Here is a 20,751-nt window from a genome sequence, read left to right as displayed (position 1 = left end):
AAACCAAATATACAGAACATAATGCAACTCAGCGCGGTACAGACAACACCGGTCCAATGTGATAACATTCCTGATCCGGTTGCATTTTACCCACACACAAGAAAATATAACAAAATTCAGAAATCTTACCACAATACAAATCAACACATATATAATTAATTTTTATTTAAAAAAGGTCCATGAACCAGCCCAGGATTTTACCCACCACCCAACCTAACACTACACCAAACAAAACAAAAATGATAAAATATATACGTCACTATACAAATATACAATATACAGGTGAAACTCAAAAAATTATAATATCATGTAACATTTATTTATTTCAGTAATGCAACTTAAAAGATGAAACTAATATATGAAATAGATTCAATTCATGCAAAGCCATATATTTCAAGCCTTTATTTGTTATAATTTGGATGATTATGGCTTATACCTTATGAAAACCTCTAAGTCACAATTTTAAGGTACCCTTTGCTCAGGGGGTACGGATTAATTAGCCGACTGGAGTTTGACACTTTGTGCCTAGAATATTGAACCTTTTCACAAAATTCTAATTTTAAGCTGCATTAATGCAATTCCTTTTAATTTGCATTGCTGAAATAAATTGACTTTTGCACGATATTCAAATTTTTCGGGTTTCACCTGTATATACACTACATACCAATATATACATATAAACTAAAACACATGGCAGACCAACCATACAACCCATTGTTAGGCTTTTCAGCCACACACAACCACAAAATCCCAAGCTCGGCAACTGCAAGCCCTATGTCCTTGTACAGCCACCAAAATAAAACAAAAATCTAGAGAGTTAGCATCAGCCCACCACCGGGAAGGGAGACAACAGGCTAGGGTACCCCAAAGACCTTCCAGAGGAGAGAGGCTCTACCCACCCCAACCTCTCATACTCTAGAGAGCGCACCTTCAAAGGGGCTCTGAAAATACTTCTAACTTCCTCATCCACGGGGAGGATTTTGCGCTGCTTCGAGACTAAACATCGTGCATGCCACGTGTAGTACCTTACCATTCAGTTGACTAGGAATAAAATGCAGCGGTCCCTACCACCAAGGTGTCCAAATGCTCTATAGACCTAATCCGCACTCACTATTCTGCTGGAGAAGTCTCTGTGTACATACATTACTTATCCTGTACTGATGCTGATTTACATCCTGTATTATACTACAGAGCTGCACTCACTATTCTGCTGCTGGAGTTACAGTAGCCTGAGTGTGACCAGAGTCAATACCTCACCCAGAGCCTGTTATTAGGATTACGCATACCACTAACTTGTGATGACCTTTGAATGGATTAGAACTACCGCTTTGCATTGCAATGATCTGTCCATCTACTACAATGCAAGTGATTCTCAGTACATTTTATAGTTATTTATTCAAATGGACTCCTCTTTCTTTTACCACCTTATTTGCACCCAAAGGTGATGGCATCACAACATCAGGGACCCTGCATTCCCTGCACCTTAAACCCTATACCATCAAGGGCACCTCAACCAAAAACTGAGAGGAGATTCCTTAACACCAGAATGTGCCCCGAAGTAATTCCTTCTCATCACTGCACGCCGGCCCAGGGAGCTGCAGAAACGTGAGTACCAACTACTACACCCATCAGGCCACCACTAACACATTTCCCCTGCGGTCAAGGTTGCAGCGATAGGGCTCTGCCTAGCTGTGACATAACAAGGGGATGGCAACCTGAGGACTGGCTGGCCGCACGGCATTATTTGTGATCTTGTGTTATGAGGCTTCTCTCCTCTACACTTACTTTCACTTTCTAACACGTGCAACCGCCATTTAGGAAATAATGATTCATTACGACAAAGGAAATATGGATTAATTTGAAATCAAAGTTTTCCTAAACTTTGGACTGAATTCTGCATTGGATGCTTCACTTCACTCAACACTAGTGATTTACATAAAGTTGCACCAGCTCTTCAGATCATGTTAGATGAGAGTGTCCGCTGAGGTCATGTATTCCTGGTACAATAATTGAATATTACTTAATGACATCAATGACACATTATACACAAAACTAGGTCACAGATCACACACCCTAAACACACCCATACCCTCAATGTATATATAATAGCACACCAGTAGTATCCCTGCATCACCAGAAGACAATACACAGTGCATCATCCAGGTATGTACCAAAGCTTCTACTCTTATCTGGAAGAAAAGATAATATATTATTTTCACCAATATGATAGGTATGTACTAACATCACAGAGGGGCCTCACTTTGGGGCTGGTTCATACCTCTACATGCACTTCAATACAAAGGATCCAGAGATTGGTTCTACCAACTCTTAGAGTAGAAAGCAGGATCAGGCTCCCATTGCTGATTCTTATCCATTATTTTCTTCTATTGCCTTTCAACTGAGGAGGCAAAGTTCTTCCTAAATTCTTATCACCCACTGGAAAGCCAACCAGAGCTGATAGCTGACTTTTCTTTTCTTGTTTCATTAAAAGTTTTGTCCCATCAATTTGGAAATATGGATAACATGGAGACTTCTTCATTATGGGGGACTCAGCATCTCCATGTGTTACATGGATGCATATTCACTTGTATTGCTGACATGTAATACCACATTTCTCCTGAAGTGGCCACTGCAGGGAAACTGAGCGGCCACATTGTGCTTCCCCTACAGATCACCAGAGATTAGAGAAGCTGTACCCATATCGATCAATAGATTGTGGATGTGACTTCAATCTGAAATGAAATTGTCATACTTATAAAATATCCAACTGATTTACTCAAATGTGCCATCATGGTGTGTGTGTTGGGAGTGGGGAAGCAACTTGGTTCAAGAACAGACAAAGTGTAAATCCTATAAGTATATTTGCAGACCTCTGATAATGTTTGATCACTCTAATCAATTCAATTCATTATTTACAGGAAAAAAGTTAGACCTCCCAGTTAAACATGACACGGACAACCACATTGCTGCTGATATCCCTAGGTGAGTTGCACATATGATATGTTTGTATACTATTGGTTCTTACTGGAAATTACATCCCCAAGTAAAAGCATCCATTTTTACTTTTTATCTTATTAGCATTTCATTGTCACTCGGGTCTCTGTAGATAATCAATGAACAGTTTAGATTTCAGACTCTAGCAGCTCTTTCTCTCCCTTTCAGAGCAGGAAGTCTCAGCACAATCTCAAGTACAATTTATCTGCTGAACTATATGATACCAATCAGCTACATACAACTAAACCCTTACCTCTCTAAGTTTCTGAAGTAGATTGTCCTCAAAAGGTGGAACCCACAAAATCATGTCCGATTGGTGAAACTCAATACATTGTAGGGACATATAGTGACATCCCTTAGGTCATTGTCATCTGCTATAAGAGAAACATAAACCTTCCCGTAACAGACCATAGTCGCTCAAAATTTCGAGTTAAATGTTTGCATCCTTATAGGTAGTGGTACAGTCAATGTCTGGTCCTTGCTGGGCAATGAAAGTATTCAGTAGTCTCATCTCTTCTGTCTGCTCATTAGAAGACAGATACTTCCAAATTATTATTGAAGGTGAGGCAGGGACATAGCATTATGGGTAATTTGCTAACTTTTAACGAGGACCCCTGTGCTGACCAGACCCCATTGTATCTCCTACCTCAGTATTCCCTCTCATACCTTTCATCTTGTTGGACTGCTGACAGCACTAGGTACCGGTTTCTTAGAAACTCCTCACGTTCTATATGTTCTGTAAATTTTTGTTTACACAAACTTAATATTTTTATTTTCATCTTGCAGGTGTGCTCCTTGCTCTGGTAACAGCACAATCAATACCTGGTAAGGATTTGTTACTATAAGTATTAGATTTTACTTTCTCTATATCGAATCTATAGTCCCCGGGTAACAGTCCATTAGTCAAAGTGACAGCTGCTGCTCCGGCCTTAAAATGGGCTCAGAATTGTTGTTTCTTCAAATTGAAACCGTCATTCCCAATGAGACTTTCTAGGATTGGTGACATTGTAATATACCAATAAACCATTAACTCGATAAAGGTAACCAGTGTATAATACTAAACTATATTATACTATACTGAGTTGATGAAAGTGTCCAAAGAACAAGAATGAATCTTCTAAAGTCTAGTTTAAAGGGTTGTCTAAGTTCACAGCTGAGCCCGGACATAACCCCTTCTACCTTCAGCATGAATGACTAAAGCATCTGAACATTTCACGCTCCAATGTTTCCCCTTGTCCTGCGGTGCATAGCGCAGGGCAAGGGCTTTTTCTTTTCCTCCGGTGAGGTATTGGGTCTCACTATGGGTATCCTAGACAGAGACTTCCACCTAGCATTGAGTCCTGTGACGTCACCAGCACTAATGGGCGGTCTTTACTGCTTCCCTAGCACACGCAGGTGAATTACATCACTAGGTATGGATAGTTGGTTTGGTCTTACCTTTTATGAACCATTGTATAAGAAACATCCTCCTTCATAAAGATCTTTGATTAAAAAAAGGACTTTCTGCTGAAGGATGTGACTCGATCCACTATCCGTACCTAGTGGTCTCACACCTCTGGTGTCTCGGAGCAATGCTATCAGCCCAGGCCTCACACTATTCCTGGATTCCTTGGTTTATATATCTGGACTGGCCCTTGTTTGCCAGATAAAGGAATGCAATGGGACGATCCTTGCTCTTTGGACACTTCCATAGCAATTCGGCATATGTGCATATTGTGCATTGTTTGCCGTTATCACCTACATTATTTTATTAGTTTATTGTTTAGTTTTTTTGATTACTTAAAGGGGTTTTCCAATCCCACCTAATTTACAGCAGGGTCGGGAGAGTGTGTAAATGAAAGAAAAAGAGCCACTAACGGGGTCCCTAAGCTGAACATCAACAGCCAAGGGTCCGACTGATACTATAAAACAAAGGCTGCTTTAAGAAACAGCGCCCCCTCCTGTCCATGGAATAGAGCTGATACTACAAACATCCTCTGGAAAGGCGTGGCACTACACTTTTGGAAGAAAGCAGCCATGTTTTCCTAATCCCAGATATTCTTTTTAATTGTTCTTTATTCTTCTTTTGCAGACTGTACAGATGGCAAAGTATATACTGATTGTGGGACAAACTGTCCACCAACCTGCAAAAAGCCGAATCCTGCATGCAATTATATGTGTGTTCCAGGTTGTTTCTGCCCAAACGGCACCGTACAAACTGTCTGGGGTGAATGTGTGGAAAAGGATAAGTGCGGAGACTGCAGCGGAAACACAACATATTCCAATTGTGCCAATAACTGCCCCGGTGTTCCATCTCCCCCAAATTGCCTTAGAAAAGCCTGTGTGGAAGGCTGTGCATGTAACCCCGACTACGCGCTCATACCTGGCACCAAGAGATGTGTCCTTCCACAGGATCTCCCCAAAGTTGGCTCCAACAAGTAAACCATCCCATGTGTGTCTTATTAGCAATCATCAAAATGTAAAGTGACCTCGTCCTATTATATAGAGATGTATCTGATGAAAATAAAATGATTGCTGACATTGTTTTTATCTATTTTCATTGATTCATTAAAAAGCGATCTGGGATCTTTGACACTGACCAATCTCTGACCAATCAGATCACAATCAGTCTATATTGTCGTGGAATTGATCTACTGATCTGATTGTGATGTGTCTCATTCGCAATAAAGTCTTTGTGACTTAAAGGGAGTCTGTCAGCAGTTTTTGTTTTACAAGACTGCTGAAAGACACACAGTAGCTAGGGGCTAAAGAAAGCTGGCGATACATACATTTGTCCTGTGTGTTATTGCATGTAAACTTAAAATCCTCCAGAAGAGCCAGTAACATTGGCTTTTAAGACATTGTAAAGGTGCCAAGATGATTACAGTCATAATTCAATGGATAGGTCATTGGATTGGGGAAGCTGCTCATTGTCAGGACCAGATTATAGTGAGTGGCGGTCCCCATCCTACCACCATGACCTGGATTTCAGTAAATCTATAGTTAGATTCAAACATGTCTGCTGCAGTTGCTAAAGGCTTCAAGCAGAATTTGAAATCCTTAGAATCTTAGGGATACAATTGATGAGAACGGTTCCAGAGTCCGAGGAGCGGCCATACTTCCCTGAGGCTCCGATGCAGAGTGTGTACAGAAGCAAGCTGCATACAGTAGAGCATGGGTTAGTTTCCTACCTCCTGCCACGAGGTAGTCGCTCCGCTTGTTCTACGCTTGTGGCAGGAGGTAGGAAACTAACACCAGTTGAAGGCGGTCTAACCGTAGTATTAAGCAATGTTTGGATGCTAAGACCACTTACCAGCGACCACAAACGGAACATTTCTTGAACAACTTATGTTCAGATCACTGGCAAAATAACATACAACTATCCGAACATTTGAGAGATCTAATTGTAACACGTTGCAGACAGACACCATATAGCAAATTAAGAGGTCACATTTGGAGTTCTCCTGTCATTTAGGTCTATGCGTGAGCTCTGCATTACAAGCACCTATATATTTATACTGATATGTTGACATGCAATTAGGATATGTATAACATTGTAATATTTTAGCAGGTAAATCAATTTTAACAAATGCAAAAATACTGTGAGCCAGTCTGATTGTTTTTTTTACTAGTTTACTTGGTTTTCAGTTGGTAACTGAAAGGCTGGGCTCCAGTAGGTTGCTGGAGCAGCTTCTCTAATTGTCTATTGACACCCTAAAACAGTTAATGTGAAAATGGCTTAATGTACCATAATGTGCCTGAACCTCAATCAATTGTCTCAAAACTTTGCACAACCTCAGATCTCAGCTTCCCAAACCTATCCTGGAGGTTTGATGGATTTTGGCTACCCACAAGGCAAATAAGTGACATTAAGCTTGTCTTTTGGGGAGTTTAACCTGTTGCAGACACAGGTACGCCCTGATGTCTGAGTCCTTAAGTACACAGGGCGTACAGGTATGCCCTGTGTATTTCCGATCACCATCGCGTGGCGCTTTGAAACAAAATGGGTACAAGAACATGCTAGTGTAAAAAAATTGAGATTTTGAATGTTCTCCTCCACTTTGCAGCTATTCCTGTGAAGCACTTAAAGGGTTAACAAACTTTCTGAATGTCATTTTGAATACTTTGAGGGGTGCAGTTTTCTTAATGGGGTCATTTATGGGGGATTTCTAACATAAAGACCCTCAAATTCACTTCAAAACTGAACTGGTCCCTGAAAAAATCTGATTTTTGAAATTTTCATGAAAAAGTTGCTGCTCAACTTTAAAGCCCTCTAACTTCTTCAAAAAGTAAAAACATGTCAACTTTATGATGCCAACATAAATTAGAAATATTGAATATGCGAATCAATATATAATTTATTTGGCATGTCCATTTTTCTTACAAGCATAGTGTTTCAAATTTAGATAAATGATACATTTTCAAATTTTTCATGACATTTTGGAATTTTGACCGTCCACGGGCTCTTCCTTGACCATCTCCAGAGTGTGATAAACAGCTGGAATCGGCAAGCACGTCCAAACACATCTGTATCTAATCCTAACAAGTATGTGTGCCTGATACAGAGCCTGTTGTGTGCGATACAGCCTGCTGAAGTGTGTATCTAATCCCATCTTCTATGATACAGCCTGCTGAAGTGTGGATCTAATCCCATCTTCTATGATGCAGCCTGCTGAGCTGTGTATCTAATACCATTTTGTATCATAAAACCTGCTGAGCTGTCTATCTAAAACATTATAGACACAACCGCATCCATTTTGCAATCCAAATTTTTTGCAGTTGCATTGAGTTCTATGGATTTGAGGTCCTCATTTTGAGGACATGTTCTGTCTTTACTGGAACTGACATACGGATGTAAAAAACACACTGATGACATCCATGTGCTTTCCACATCCGTATGACAGTTCTGCAAAAGATAGAACATGTCCTATACTGGTCCTCAGAATGCAGATGAGGACTCAATGGGACTGCAAAAAAAAAAGGGAATCGCACACGGACAGTAACCTTATTTAGTGGATCCGCAACTTGCAGACCACAAAACAGACACGGTTCTGTGCACGAGCCCTATCACTTATACTCAGCGCACATAAAAGTGACATCCACTGGGCTCATATAACAGTGACGTCCAAGGTGCCCCCATAACCGAGCCATCCACAGTACCCCTATAAGAATGACATCTACATCGCCCCCATAACAATGACATGTACAGCGCCCCCATAACAGTCACATCCACGGTGCCCCCATAACAGTGACATCCACGGTGCGTCCATAACAGTGACATCCACAATGACCCCATAACAGTGACATCCACAGTGCCCCCATAACAGTGACATCCACAGTGCCCCCATAACAGTGACATCCACAGTGCCCCCATAACAGTGTCATCCACAGCGCCCCATAACAGTGACATCCACAGTGCCCCCATAACAGTGACATCCACAGCGCCCCATAACAGTGACATTCACAGCGCCCCATAACAGTGACATCCAAAGCGCCCCATAACAGTGACATCCACAGCGCCCCATAACAGTAACATCCACAGTGCGTCCATAACAGTGACATACACAGTACCACCATAACAGTGGCAATCATTGCCCCCCTTGTGCCATCCAGTGCCCCCTTGTTCACCATCCAGTGCTCCTGTTTGCTATCCAGTGCTCCTGTTTGCTATCCAGTGCCTTCATTGTGCCATCCATTGCTCCTTGTGCCATCCAGTGCCCTCATTGAGCCATAGCCCCCATCCATTGCCCCCATTGTGCTATGTAGTGCCCCCTGTTTGCCATCCAGTGCCCTTGTGCCATCCAGTGCTCCCTTGTGCCATCCAGTGCCCCCTGCTTGCCATCCAGTGGCCGTTTGCCATCCAAAGTGCCACCATTCTGCCATCCATTGCTCCTCTTGTGCCATCCAGTTCCCCCCTGTTTGCCATCCAGTGCCCCCTGTTTGCCATCCAGTGCCCCCATTATGCCATCCATTGCCCCTTGTGCAATCCATTTCCCCTCTTGTGCCATCCAGTGCCCCCTGTTTGCCATCCAGTGCCCCCTTGTGCCATCCAGTGCCCCTTTGCGCCATCCAAAGTGTCCCCTGGGACATGCACAGCATATTGATCAGCCTCTGTGGCTGATCGCTATGCTGTCACTCCTGCACAGCGCTTACATTGCGCTGTGCAGGAGTCAGTACAGGCTTCACATAGAACCCTGTACACTGCAGAGAGCGGCCGGCAGTCCCACACATGCGCACTATGATTCAGCATAGTGCGCTTGCGTTGTAAGTAAAGAGGGCCGGGCGGAGCTTTCTTTTGCAGGAGGCGGTGACGTCATTCATGACATTCTGTCTCCTGCACAAGAAAGGAAGAGAAGACCGGAAGAAAAGAAGATGAAGACTCACCGGAAGACAAGAAAGCCCGACAGGGAAAGTCACGTGACCGGTGACTCCACAGGTTAGATTCTTATCCCCCCCAAAAAAAGGTTGAGCCAGGATATCCCCTTTAATGGGGCTTAACGTACAAAAAAACACAGATGTTAAGAATTTCCCCCAAACTTCCCATCCTACTAGATTCTCTCTATGCCAAAATATTTTGAAGATTTTGGGTCATTTGATAAAACATACCAAAACGTATTCACATTAAACTATTTATATTCTATTTATATTCTGAATAAGGAGCGGGGGGGGGGGGGGGGGGGGGTACGGGTGAAACTGCACACTTTGTAATGTTATTTCATTTAATTATAAAAATGCATTATAATGGGGAAAATTAAACTGTCATGTTGCCTATTACAATCTAACTGATTACATGATTAGACAGGGCCGCTGTTCTGTCAAAGTTTGGAATGTGTGACTGGACGTGGTTATGTTACACATTTTAATGTAATCCCGCCCAGTTCTTTGGCGGTGGAATGTGTGACCGCCACTCGGTCAAGCATTCCAGCGCTTTGTCAGCTGTTCCAGGGCAGATCGCTATTGCAAATCATATGTGCAGGAGAACTGATCTGCCCCGGACCAGCTGTTCGGTTCTGAAATGTCACTTCTATCTGACTTTGTTAGTAGGGTGCAATGTGAGAGTTCAGGACCGATCAAGTAGGGGTATATTGGTTTTCTATGTGAAAATATGTGGCGCACAGGAATGACACACAATCAAGGTAGAGGTGCTCACAGTAAAGAGGAATCACCTTCCTCTGAACAAATAATGGGATTGGATAAAAAATACTCGGCACTCTCGATATATTGGGACCATACAATCTATTAATAACTAAAAAACACTTGTGGGTAACAATAGATAAAAAGCCTAATTACCAAATAAAAGGTTTGATTAAAAAATGTATAGCCTAAAAAGTCAAAATGCATACAATATCCTAAACATGAAATAAAATCCACCTAGGTCCAGATTAGTAATAAATGTGAATATGTAATGTGGGATGGTACAGTATTGTAGCTCCACTGTAGATTTAATGAGATTGCACAGCAGTAGTCTTTAGTAATGAAACTTCGCCTCTGTTTGTGTCTTATAGAGGCTCTCAGTTCAGTTGCGGTATTTACATATCCTCCCAATCTGATAGTGACACAATATCAATGTGTTAAATAACTAGTAATTTGTTTAGCGGCGTCGCTCTATACTCACTGATCAGCGGCGTCCCTCTGAGCTGTTTCTGTAGTTTGACTTTTGATTTTAACTTTTTAGGCTATACATTTTTTTTTATCAAACCTTTTAATTGGTAATTTGGCTTTTTATCTATTGTTACCCACAAATGATTTTTTGTTATTAATAAATTGTATGGTCCCAATATTTCGAGAGTGCCCAGTATATTGGTTTTGGCCACAATTTTTTTTATGCCATAGATAAGAATGTGCATACTTATTACCGTCACTACCTCCTCTGTAATGGATGTCTCATGTATTCTTCATTCCAGATTCATCTATAGGTACATAGAGAAAGGTTATGGAGAGAGGCCGAAGTTTTCCTCCAAGATCACTATTATGTTTTGTTTTATATAGTTTAATAAATAAATAAATAATTGTCTTCTTCCAAACTGAGTTATTGCAATATGAAGGTAACGTTGACAGAAAACAAGGTATATGAAGTCATGTCCGCAATGTCATATTTAAAAAATTAAAAAAAATTAAGGGTGCTGTGTTTTTACAAAAAGCACATTTTTTTTAATCATGTATGGGAATAGATAAGAGTCTTATATTATGTGAATTTTGGGGGAAATCGGTTAACATCTTAATTGTTTTTTGTACGTTAAGTCACATTGAGCTCCCCAATAAACAAGCTTAATGTCACTCATTAGCCTTGTGGGTAGCCAAAATCCATGAAACTTCCAGGATAGGTTTAGGAAGGTTTAGGGAGTGGCAGAATCAGTGTCAGTGCCAGAGAGTCTCACCAAGACTGCTGCCAGCACCCCACAACCACTAACCAGGAACCAGGCAGTCAGCCAACAAACCGCACTGTCCACTGTGTCCACACTAAGACACAGTTCACACCAGGTCGCTGCCAGCATTCATTTCCAACCAGCTAACACAAGAACCAGTACAAAAAGGAATGCAGCCAGCATCACAACACAAGCGACTGAACCAGTGAGACATGGACGAGGGGAGACAAAAGCTCAAGTGACGGTTCACACCTACTGCAACCACTATTACAGAAAACCGCACTGTTTACAGGATCTCCCCTTTCATCCTACCTCCGGATGACAAGCATGCATGCCAGAAAGCGGAAGGTGACACATTCTGAACCCTTTTTTGAAGGATAGGAAACCGAGGAGCCTTAGGTGTCATACTGTGACGGTGGGGATTGGGGAACCCCCACACCGTACAATGTCTGGGATAAATAGGATGCCACCAGGCCAGAAACCATGGAAAAGGGAATGGGACACCTTGTAGCATGTGCCTCAACCTTTCCCTGACCTCCTAACTGTATTAGCCGGCCTCAATGGCAGGGGGGCTCATATTCTGGAACCTGGGCACTACTGACCCTAGCGATCCCTGGAAGAGTAAAGTCAGGGCCAGAGACGACCTGCTCTTCAAATACACTGAAGAGCAGAAGTCTCTGCAGGCCTAACAGCAAGGAGAGGAAGTGAAGTGGAACGGCAGTTAAGTATCCAGTGGCAAGAAAAAACTGAACCAAGAACAATGGAAACTTGGTGACTTACCTTCTGCAGCTGCTGGAAGGCACCAAAGAAGGACACACTAAGATAAACTGGAACCCATACAGAATCACTGCAATCCAAACACCAACCAGATGCAGTATGTACTGACACACAGGAACCAGGACTCCAGCAACAGCTCACAGATTTGATTTTTGGTTCCCCCTCCGGGAACCATGAAACCCCCTTCCAGAGGACACAACAGTGCTGATAACAAACACCACACTCAGACATGGAACACCAAATGACAAATAAATATCACCCTGAAAATAACACACCAAACTCATAGACAACAAGTGAGGAAAGGCATAGGTAGAAATACAAAGGGAAGATAAAGGAATGACATTGCAGGAGACATTGATGACAACTTAGATGGCCCTCAGATAAAATAGAGATAGGAGCAAGCTCTTAATCCTACAAAGGCAGGCATCCAACTGATATCAGTCTCACAGCAACAATATACAAAAAGAGACAAGAGACCACACCCAGCTCCACCAAGCTTACACCTTAACCCCGAGCACACCAGGAGAGAAAGGAAAAAGCAAAAAAGGGAAAACACACACGCATGCTAACAAAAACACGTTGCCACTGTCAACCAGCATGGGCGGCGAAAGTGTCATGGCAAATGTGTCACACACAAAACAACGAGGCCATGACAGTAAATTATATCGCATTTGTATTGTGCAGAAGTTGTGTGTGGTTCTGCTGCAATAACGCAGCTATATAGAGGGACAAACGCTATTGGATCAACTATTTCCAATTAGTGTGATATACCTGTTGCCCCAAAAAATCTGATTGTGGGGTGCGATATATCTGCTTCCACAAAATACTGATTAAGGAGTTTGATATACCTTCTTTCACAAAATACTGATTGAGGGGTGCAATATACCTGCTTCCACCAAATATTGGTTAAGGGGTTCTATATACCTGCTTCCACATAATACTAATTAAGGGGATTGATATAACTGTCTACGCAAAAAAAAGATTGAGGGTTGCAATATACCTGCTTTCACCAAAAATTGATTAAGAGGTTCTATATACCTGCTTCCACAAAATACTGATTGAGGGGTGCGAGATATCTGATTCCACCAAATATTGATGGTGACGTGCAATATACCTGCTTCTAAAAAATACTGATTGAGGGGTGCGATATACCTGATTCCACCAAATATTGATTAAGGGGTTCTATATACCTGCTTCCAAAAAATACTGATTGAGGGGTGCGATATACCTGATTCCACCAAATATTGATTAAGGGGTTCTATATACCTGCTTCCACAAAATACTGATTGAGGGGTGCAATACTCCTGCTTCCACAAAATACTGATTAAGGGGTTCTATATACCTGTTTCCACAAAATACCGATTAAGGGGTTTAATATAACTGCCTACGCAAAATAAAGATTGAGGGTTGCGATATACCTGCTTCCACCAAATATTAAGAGGTTCTATATACCTACTTCCACAAAATACTGATTGAGGTGATTAATATACCTGCTTCCACAAAATACTGATTAAAGGGTTTGATATACCTGCTTCCACAAAATGTTGATTGAGGGGTGCGATATAACTGCTTCCACAAAATACTAGATAAAGTGTTTGATATACCTGCTTCCACAAAATACTGATTGAGGGGTGCAATACTCCTGCTTCCACAAAATACTGATTAAGGGGTTCTATATACCTGTTTCCACAAAATACCGATTAAGGGGTTTAATATAACTGCCTACGCAAAATAAAGATTGAGGGTTGCGATATACCTGCTTCCACCAAATATTAAGAGGTTCTATATACCTACTTCCACAAAATACTGATTGAGGTGATTAATATACCTGCTTCCACAAAATACTGATTAAAGGGTTTGATATACCTGCTTCCACAAAATGTTGATTGAGGGGTGCGATATAACTGCTTCCACAAAATACTAGATAAAGTGTTTGATATACCTGCTTCCACGAAATATAGCGGTATACTTGCTTCCACCAAATATTGACTAAAGGGGCTCTATATACCGGCTTCCAAAAAATACTGAATAAGGAGTTTGATATACCTGCTTCCACAAAATGCAGATTAAAGGGTGCGATATACCTGCTTCCACCAAATATGGATTAATGGGTTCTATATACCTACTTCCACAAAATACTGATTGAGGGGTGCGATATAGCTGCTTTCACAAAAAACTGATTGAGGGGATTGACATACCTGTTTCCACAAAATACTGATTAAAGGGTTTGATATACCTTCTTCCACAAAATACTGATTGAGGGGTGCAATATATCTGCTTCCAGCAAATATTGAAGGAGACCTGCAATATACCTGCTTCCAAAAAATACTGATTGAGGGGTGCAATATACCTGATTCCACCAAATATTGATTAAGGGGTTCTATATACCTGTTTCCACAAAATATAGATTGAGGGGTTTGATATAACTACCTACGCAAAATAAAGATTGAGGGTTTAACTTTTTTTTATATACCTGCTTCCACAAAATACTGATTGAGGGGTGCAATATTCCTGCTTCCACAAAATACTGATTAAGGGGTTCTATATACCTGCTTCCACAAAATACTCATTAAGGGGTTTGATATAACTGCCAACGCAAAATAAAGATTGAGGGTTGCGATATACCTGCTTCCACCAAATATTGATTAAGAGGTTCTATATACCTGCTTCCACAAAATACTGATTACGGGGTTTGATATACCTGCTTTCACAAAATACAGATTGAGGGGTGCGATATACCTGCTTCCACCAAATATTGATTAAGGGGTTCTATAAACCTACCTCCACAAAATACTGATTGAGGGGTGCGATATACCTGCTTCCACAAAATACTGATTGAAGAGATTGAGATACCTGCTTCTACAAATTAATGATTAAGGGTATTGATATACCTGCTTCCACAAAATATTGATTGAGCCTTGCGATACACCTGCTTCCACAATATACTAATTAAGAGGTTTGATATACCTGCTTCCACCAAATATAGATTAAGGGGGTCTATATACCTACTTCCCCAAAATACAGATTAAGGAGTGCGATATGCCTGCTTCCACAAAATATTCATTAAGGGGTTTTACTACCTACGCAAAATAAAGATTGAGGGTTTAACTTTTTTTTATATACCTGCTTCCACAAAATACTGATTGAGGGGTGCGATATTCCTGCTTCCACAAATTACTGATTAAGGGGTTCAATATACCTGCTTCCACAAAATACTCATTAAGGGGTTTGATATAACTGCCTACGCAAAATAAAGATTGAGGGTTGCGATATACCTGCTTCCACCAAATATTGATTAAGAGGTTCTATATACCTGCTTCCACAAAATACTGATTACGGGGTTTGATATACCTGCTTTCACAAAATACAGATTGAGGGGTGCGATATACCTGCTTCCACCAAATATTGATTAAGGGGTTCTATAAACCTACTTCCACAAAATACTGATTGAGGGGTGCGATATACCTGCTTCCACAAAATACTGATTGAAGAGATTGAGATACCTGCTTCTACAAATTAATGATTAAGGGTATTGATATACCTGCTTCCACAAAATATTGATTGAGCCTTGCGATACACCTGCTTCCACAATATACTAATTAATAGGTTTGATATACCTGCTTCCACCAAATATAGATTAAGGGGGTCTATATACCTACTTCCCCAAAATACAGATTAAGGAGTGCGATATGCCTGCTTCCACAAAATATTCATTAAGGGGTTTTACTACCTATGCAAAATAAAGATTGAGGGTTTAACTTTTTTTTATATACCTGCTTCCACAAAATACTGATTGAGGGGTGCGATATTCCTGCTTCCACAAAATACTGATTAAGGGGTTCTATATACCTGCTTCCTCAAAATACTGATTAAGGGGTTTGATATAACTGCCTACGCAAAATAAAGATTGAGGGTTGCGATATACCTGCTTCCACCAAATATTGATTAAGAGGTTCTATATACCTGCTTCCACAAAATACTGATTACGGGGTTTGATATACCTGCTTACACAAAATACAGATTGAGGGGTGCGATATACCTGCTTCCACCAAATATTGATTAAGGGGTTCTATAAACCTACTTCCACAAAATACTGATTGAGGGGTGCGATATACCTGCTTCCACAAAATACTGATTGAAGAGATTGAGATACCTGCTTCTACAAATTAATGATTAAGGGTATTGATATACCTGCTTCCACAAAATATTGATTGAGCCTTGCGATACACCTGCTTCCACAATATACTAATTAAGAGGTTTGATATACCTGCTTCCACCAAATATAGATTAAGGGGGTCTATATACCTGCTTCCCCAATATACAGATTAAGGAGTGCGATATGCCTGCTTCCACAAAATATTCATTAAGGGGTTTTTATATACCTGTATCCACAAATTACTGATTGAGGGGTTCGATATTCCTGCGTCCACAAAATACTGATTAAGTAGTTTGATATACCTGCTTCCACAAAATACTTATTAGGGGATTAATATACCTGCTTCCACCAAATATAGATTAAGGGGTTCTATAAATCTGCTTCCTCAAAATACTGATTGAGGGGTGTGATATATCTGATTCCACAAAAAACTTTATAAGGAGTTTGATATACCTGTTTCCACAAAATACAGATTAAGGGGTGTGATATACCTGCTTCCAACAACTATTGATTAAAGGGATTTAAATACCGGCTTCCACAAAATACTGATTGAGGAGTGCATTATACCTGCTTCCACAAAACACTGAATAAAGGGTTTGATATACCTATTTCCACAAAATATTGATTAAGGGGTTTTTATATACCTACTTCCACAAAATTCATATTGAGTGGTGCAATATACCCGCTTCCACCAAATATTGATTAAGAAGTTCTATATACCTGTTTCCACAAAATACTGATTGAGGGGATTGACATAGCTGCTTCCACAACATACTGATTAAGGGTATTGATATACCTGCTTCCACCAAATATTAATGGAGGCCTGCAATACACCTGCTTCCACAAAATACTGATTAAGGGGATTTCTATACCTGCTTCCACAAAATACTGATTATGGGGTGTGCTAAACCTGCTTCCAGCAACTATTGATTAAAGGGTTCTGTATACCTGCTTCCAAAAATACTAATTGAGGGGTGTGATATACCTGCTTCCACCAAATATTGAATAAGGGATTCTATATATCTTCTTCTACAAAATACTGATTGAGGGGTACGATATACCTGCTTCCACAAAATTCTGATTGAGGGGATAGACATACTTGCTTCCACAAAATACTGATTAAGAGGATTGATATACCTGCTTCCACCAAATATTGATTAAGGGATTCTATATTCCTGCTTCCACAAATTACAGATTGATGAGTGCGATATACCTGCTTCCACAAAATATTGATTAAGGGTTTTTTATATACTTACTTCCACAAAATACTGATTGAGTGGTGCGATATACCTGCTTCCACCAAATATTGATTTATAAGTTCTATATAACTGCTTCCACAAAATACTGATTAAGGGGTTTGATATACCTGCTTCCATAAAATACTGATTGAGGGGTGCAATATACCTGCTTCCACAAAATACTGAATAAGGGGTTTGATATACCTGCTTCCACAAAATATTGCTTAAGGGTTTTTTATATACCTACTTCCACAAAATATATATTGAGTGGTGTGATATGCCTGCTTCCACCAAATATTGATTAAGAAGTAGGGATGAGCGAACTCGAACTGTATAGTTCGGGTTCGTACCGAATTTTGGGGTGTCCGTGACACGGACCCGAACCCGGACATTTTCGTAAAAGTCCGGGTTCGGGTTCGGTGTTCGTCGCTTTCTTCGCGCTTTTGTGACGCTTTCTTGGCGCTTTTTGAAAGGCTGCAAAGCAGCCAATCAACAAGCGTCATACTACTTGCCCCAAGAGGCCATCACAGCCATGCCTACTATTGGCATGGCTGTGATTGGCCAGAGCACCATGTGACCCAGCCTCTATTTAAGCTGGAGTCACATAGCGCCGCCCGTCACTCTGCTCTGATTAGCGTAGGGAGAGGTTGCGGCTGCGACAGTAGGGCGAGATTAGGCAGATTAACTCCTCCAAAGGACTTGATTAACTGATCGATCTGCAGCTGTGGATCATTGAGCTGCTGATCCTCAATTGCTCACTGTTTTTAGGCTGCCCAGACCGTTTGTCAGTCACATTTTTCTGGGGTGATCGGCGGCCATTTTGTGTCTTGTGGTGCGCCAGCACAAGCTGCGACCAAGTGCATTTAACCCTCAATGGTGTGGTTGTTTTTTGGCTAAAGCCTACATCAGGGTGAAGCTGTCACACCAAGTGCATTTAACCAGCAATAGTCTGTTCATTTTTTGGCCATATACAAAATCAGGGGCAAGCTGCGCCTGTCACCAAGTGCATTTAACCCTCAATGGTGTGGTTGTTTTTTGGCTAAAGCCTACATCAGGGTGAAGCTGTCACACCAAGTGCATTTAACCAGCAATAGTCTGTTCATTTTTTGGCCATATACAAAATCAGGGGCAAGCTGCGCCTGTCACCAAGTGCATTTAACCCTCAATGGTGTGGTTGTTTTTTGGCTAAAGCCTACATCAGGGTGAAGCTGTCACACCAAGTGCATTTAACCAGCAATAGTCTGTTCATTTTTTGGCCATATACAAAATCAGGGGCAAGCTGCGCCTGTCACCAAGTGCATTTAACCCTCAATGGTGTGGTTGTTTTTTGGCTAAAGCCTACATCAGGGTGAAGCTGTCACACCAAGTGCATTTAACCAGCAATAGTCTGTTCATTTTTTGGCCATATACAAAATCAGGGGCAAGCTGCGCCTGTCACCAAGTGCATTTAACCCTCAATGGTGTGGTTGTTTTCTGGCTAAAGCCTACATCAGGGTGAAGCTGTCACACCAAGTGCATTTAACCAGCAATAGTCTGTTTATTTTTTGGCCATATACTACATCAGGGGCAAGATGCGCCCGTCACCAAGTGCATTTAACCCTCAGTAGTGTGGTTGGTCAAGCTGTGACACCAAGTGCATTTAACCAGCAATAGTCTGTTCATTTTTTGGCCATATACTACATCAGGGGCAAGCTGCGCCCGTCACCAAGTGCATTTAACCAGCAATAGTGTGGTTATTTTTTGGCCATATCCCAGTCTAATTCTGTCACTAAATCCATACCGGTCACCCAGCGCCTAAATACTAGGCCTCAAATTTATATCCCGCTAAATCTCTCGTTACCGCTGTCCTGTTGTAGCTGGGAAAGTTATTTAGTGTCCGTCAAAGCACATTTTTTGTTCTGGGTTGAAGTACAATTCCCAATTTAGCAATTTCATAATTTAGTGGTTTCTGCTATATCAGAGCTATTTGAAATCTATCCCTAAAAGGGTATATAATATTCAAGGTGCACATTGGGTCATTCAGAATAACTTCACACACACCCGCTACTGTGTATTTCCAAGTCTAATTCTGTCACTAAACCCATACCTGTCACCCAGCGCCTAAATACTAGGCCTCAAATTTATATCCTGCTAAATCTCTCGTTACCGCTGTCCTGTTGTAGCTGGGAAAGTTATTTAGTGTCCGTCAAAGCACATTTTTTGTTCTGGGTTGAAGTACAATTCCCAATTTAGCAATTTCATAATTTAGTGGTTTCTGCTATATCAGAGCTATTTGAAATCTATCCCTAAAAGGGTATATAATATTCAAGGTGCACATTGGGTCATTCAGAATAACTTCACACACACCCGCTACTGTGTATTTTCAAGTCTAATTCTGTCACTAAACCCATACCTGTCACCCAGCGCCTAAATACTAGGCCTCAAATTTATATCCTGCTAAATCTCTCGTTACCGCTGTCCTGTTGTAGCTGGGAAAGTTATTTAGTGTCCGTCAAAGCACATTTTTTCTTCTGGGTTGAAATACAATTCCCAATTTAGCAATTTCATAATTTAGTGGTTTCTGCTATATCAGAGCTATTTGAAATCTATCCCTAAAAGGGTAGATCATATTGAAGGTGCACATAGGGTCATTCAGAATAACTTCACACACACCCGCTACTGTGTATTTCCAAGTCTAATTCTGTCACTAAACCCATACCTGTCACCCAGCGCCTAAATACTAGGCCTCAAATTTATATCCCGCTAAATCTCTCGTTACCGCTGTCCTGTTGTAGCTGGGAAAGTTATTTAGTGTCCGTCAAAGCACATTTTTTGTTCTGGGTTGAAGTACAATTCCCAATTTAGCAATTTCATAATTTAGTGGTTTCTGCTATATCAGAGCTATTTGAAATCTATCCCTAAAAGGGTATATAATATTCAAGGTGCACATTGGGTCATTCAGAATAACTTCACACACACCCGCTACTGTGTATTTTCAAGTCTAATTCTGTCACTAAACCCATACCTGTCACCCAGCGCCTAAATACTAGGCCTCAAATTTATATCCTGCTAAATCTCTCGTTACCGCTGTCCTGTTGTAGCTGGGAAAGTTACAGACGTGGACAAAATTGTTGGTACCCTTTGGTCAATGAAAGAAAAAGTCACAATGGTCACAGAAATAACTTTAATCTGACAAAAGTAATAATAAATTAAAATTCTATAAATGTTAACCAATGAAAGTCAGACATTGTTTTTCAACCAT

The 20,751-nt window shown here is 40.9% G+C and overlaps 1 protein-coding gene across 2 annotated transcripts in view; it reads left to right on the top strand.

Moving 5' to 3' along the window:
- Positions 1–2,120: 2,120 nt before the first annotated feature.
- Positions 2,121–20,751, top strand: part of LOC122929075 (cysteine-rich venom protein 1-like) — a 75,565-nt gene continuing 56,934 nt past the window's right edge. Inside the window, exons 1-4 of one of the 2 annotated variants that reach the window (XM_044282522.1) lie at positions 2,121–2,163; positions 2,919–2,982; positions 3,781–3,819; positions 5,066–5,517. In XM_044282522.1, coding sequence (XP_044138457.1) covers positions 2,946–2,982; positions 3,781–3,819; positions 5,066–5,415 — 426 coding nt within the window. In that variant the 5' untranslated portion in view covers positions 2,121–2,163; positions 2,919–2,945 and the 3' untranslated portion in view covers positions 5,416–5,517. Of the gene's footprint in view, positions 2,164–2,918; positions 2,983–3,780; positions 3,820–5,065; positions 5,518–20,751 lie in introns of those variants that run through there. The other variant, XM_044282523.1, reaches the window with a different exon arrangement.

This window comes from Bufo gargarizans, chromosome 2, assembly GCF_014858855.1.
Source record: "Bufo gargarizans isolate SCDJY-AF-19 chromosome 2, ASM1485885v1, whole genome shotgun sequence".
NCBI classification, from domain to species: domain Eukaryota; kingdom Metazoa; phylum Chordata; class Amphibia; order Anura; family Bufonidae; genus Bufo; species Bufo gargarizans.
This window is presented reverse-complemented; position numbering and strand designations above follow the sequence as displayed.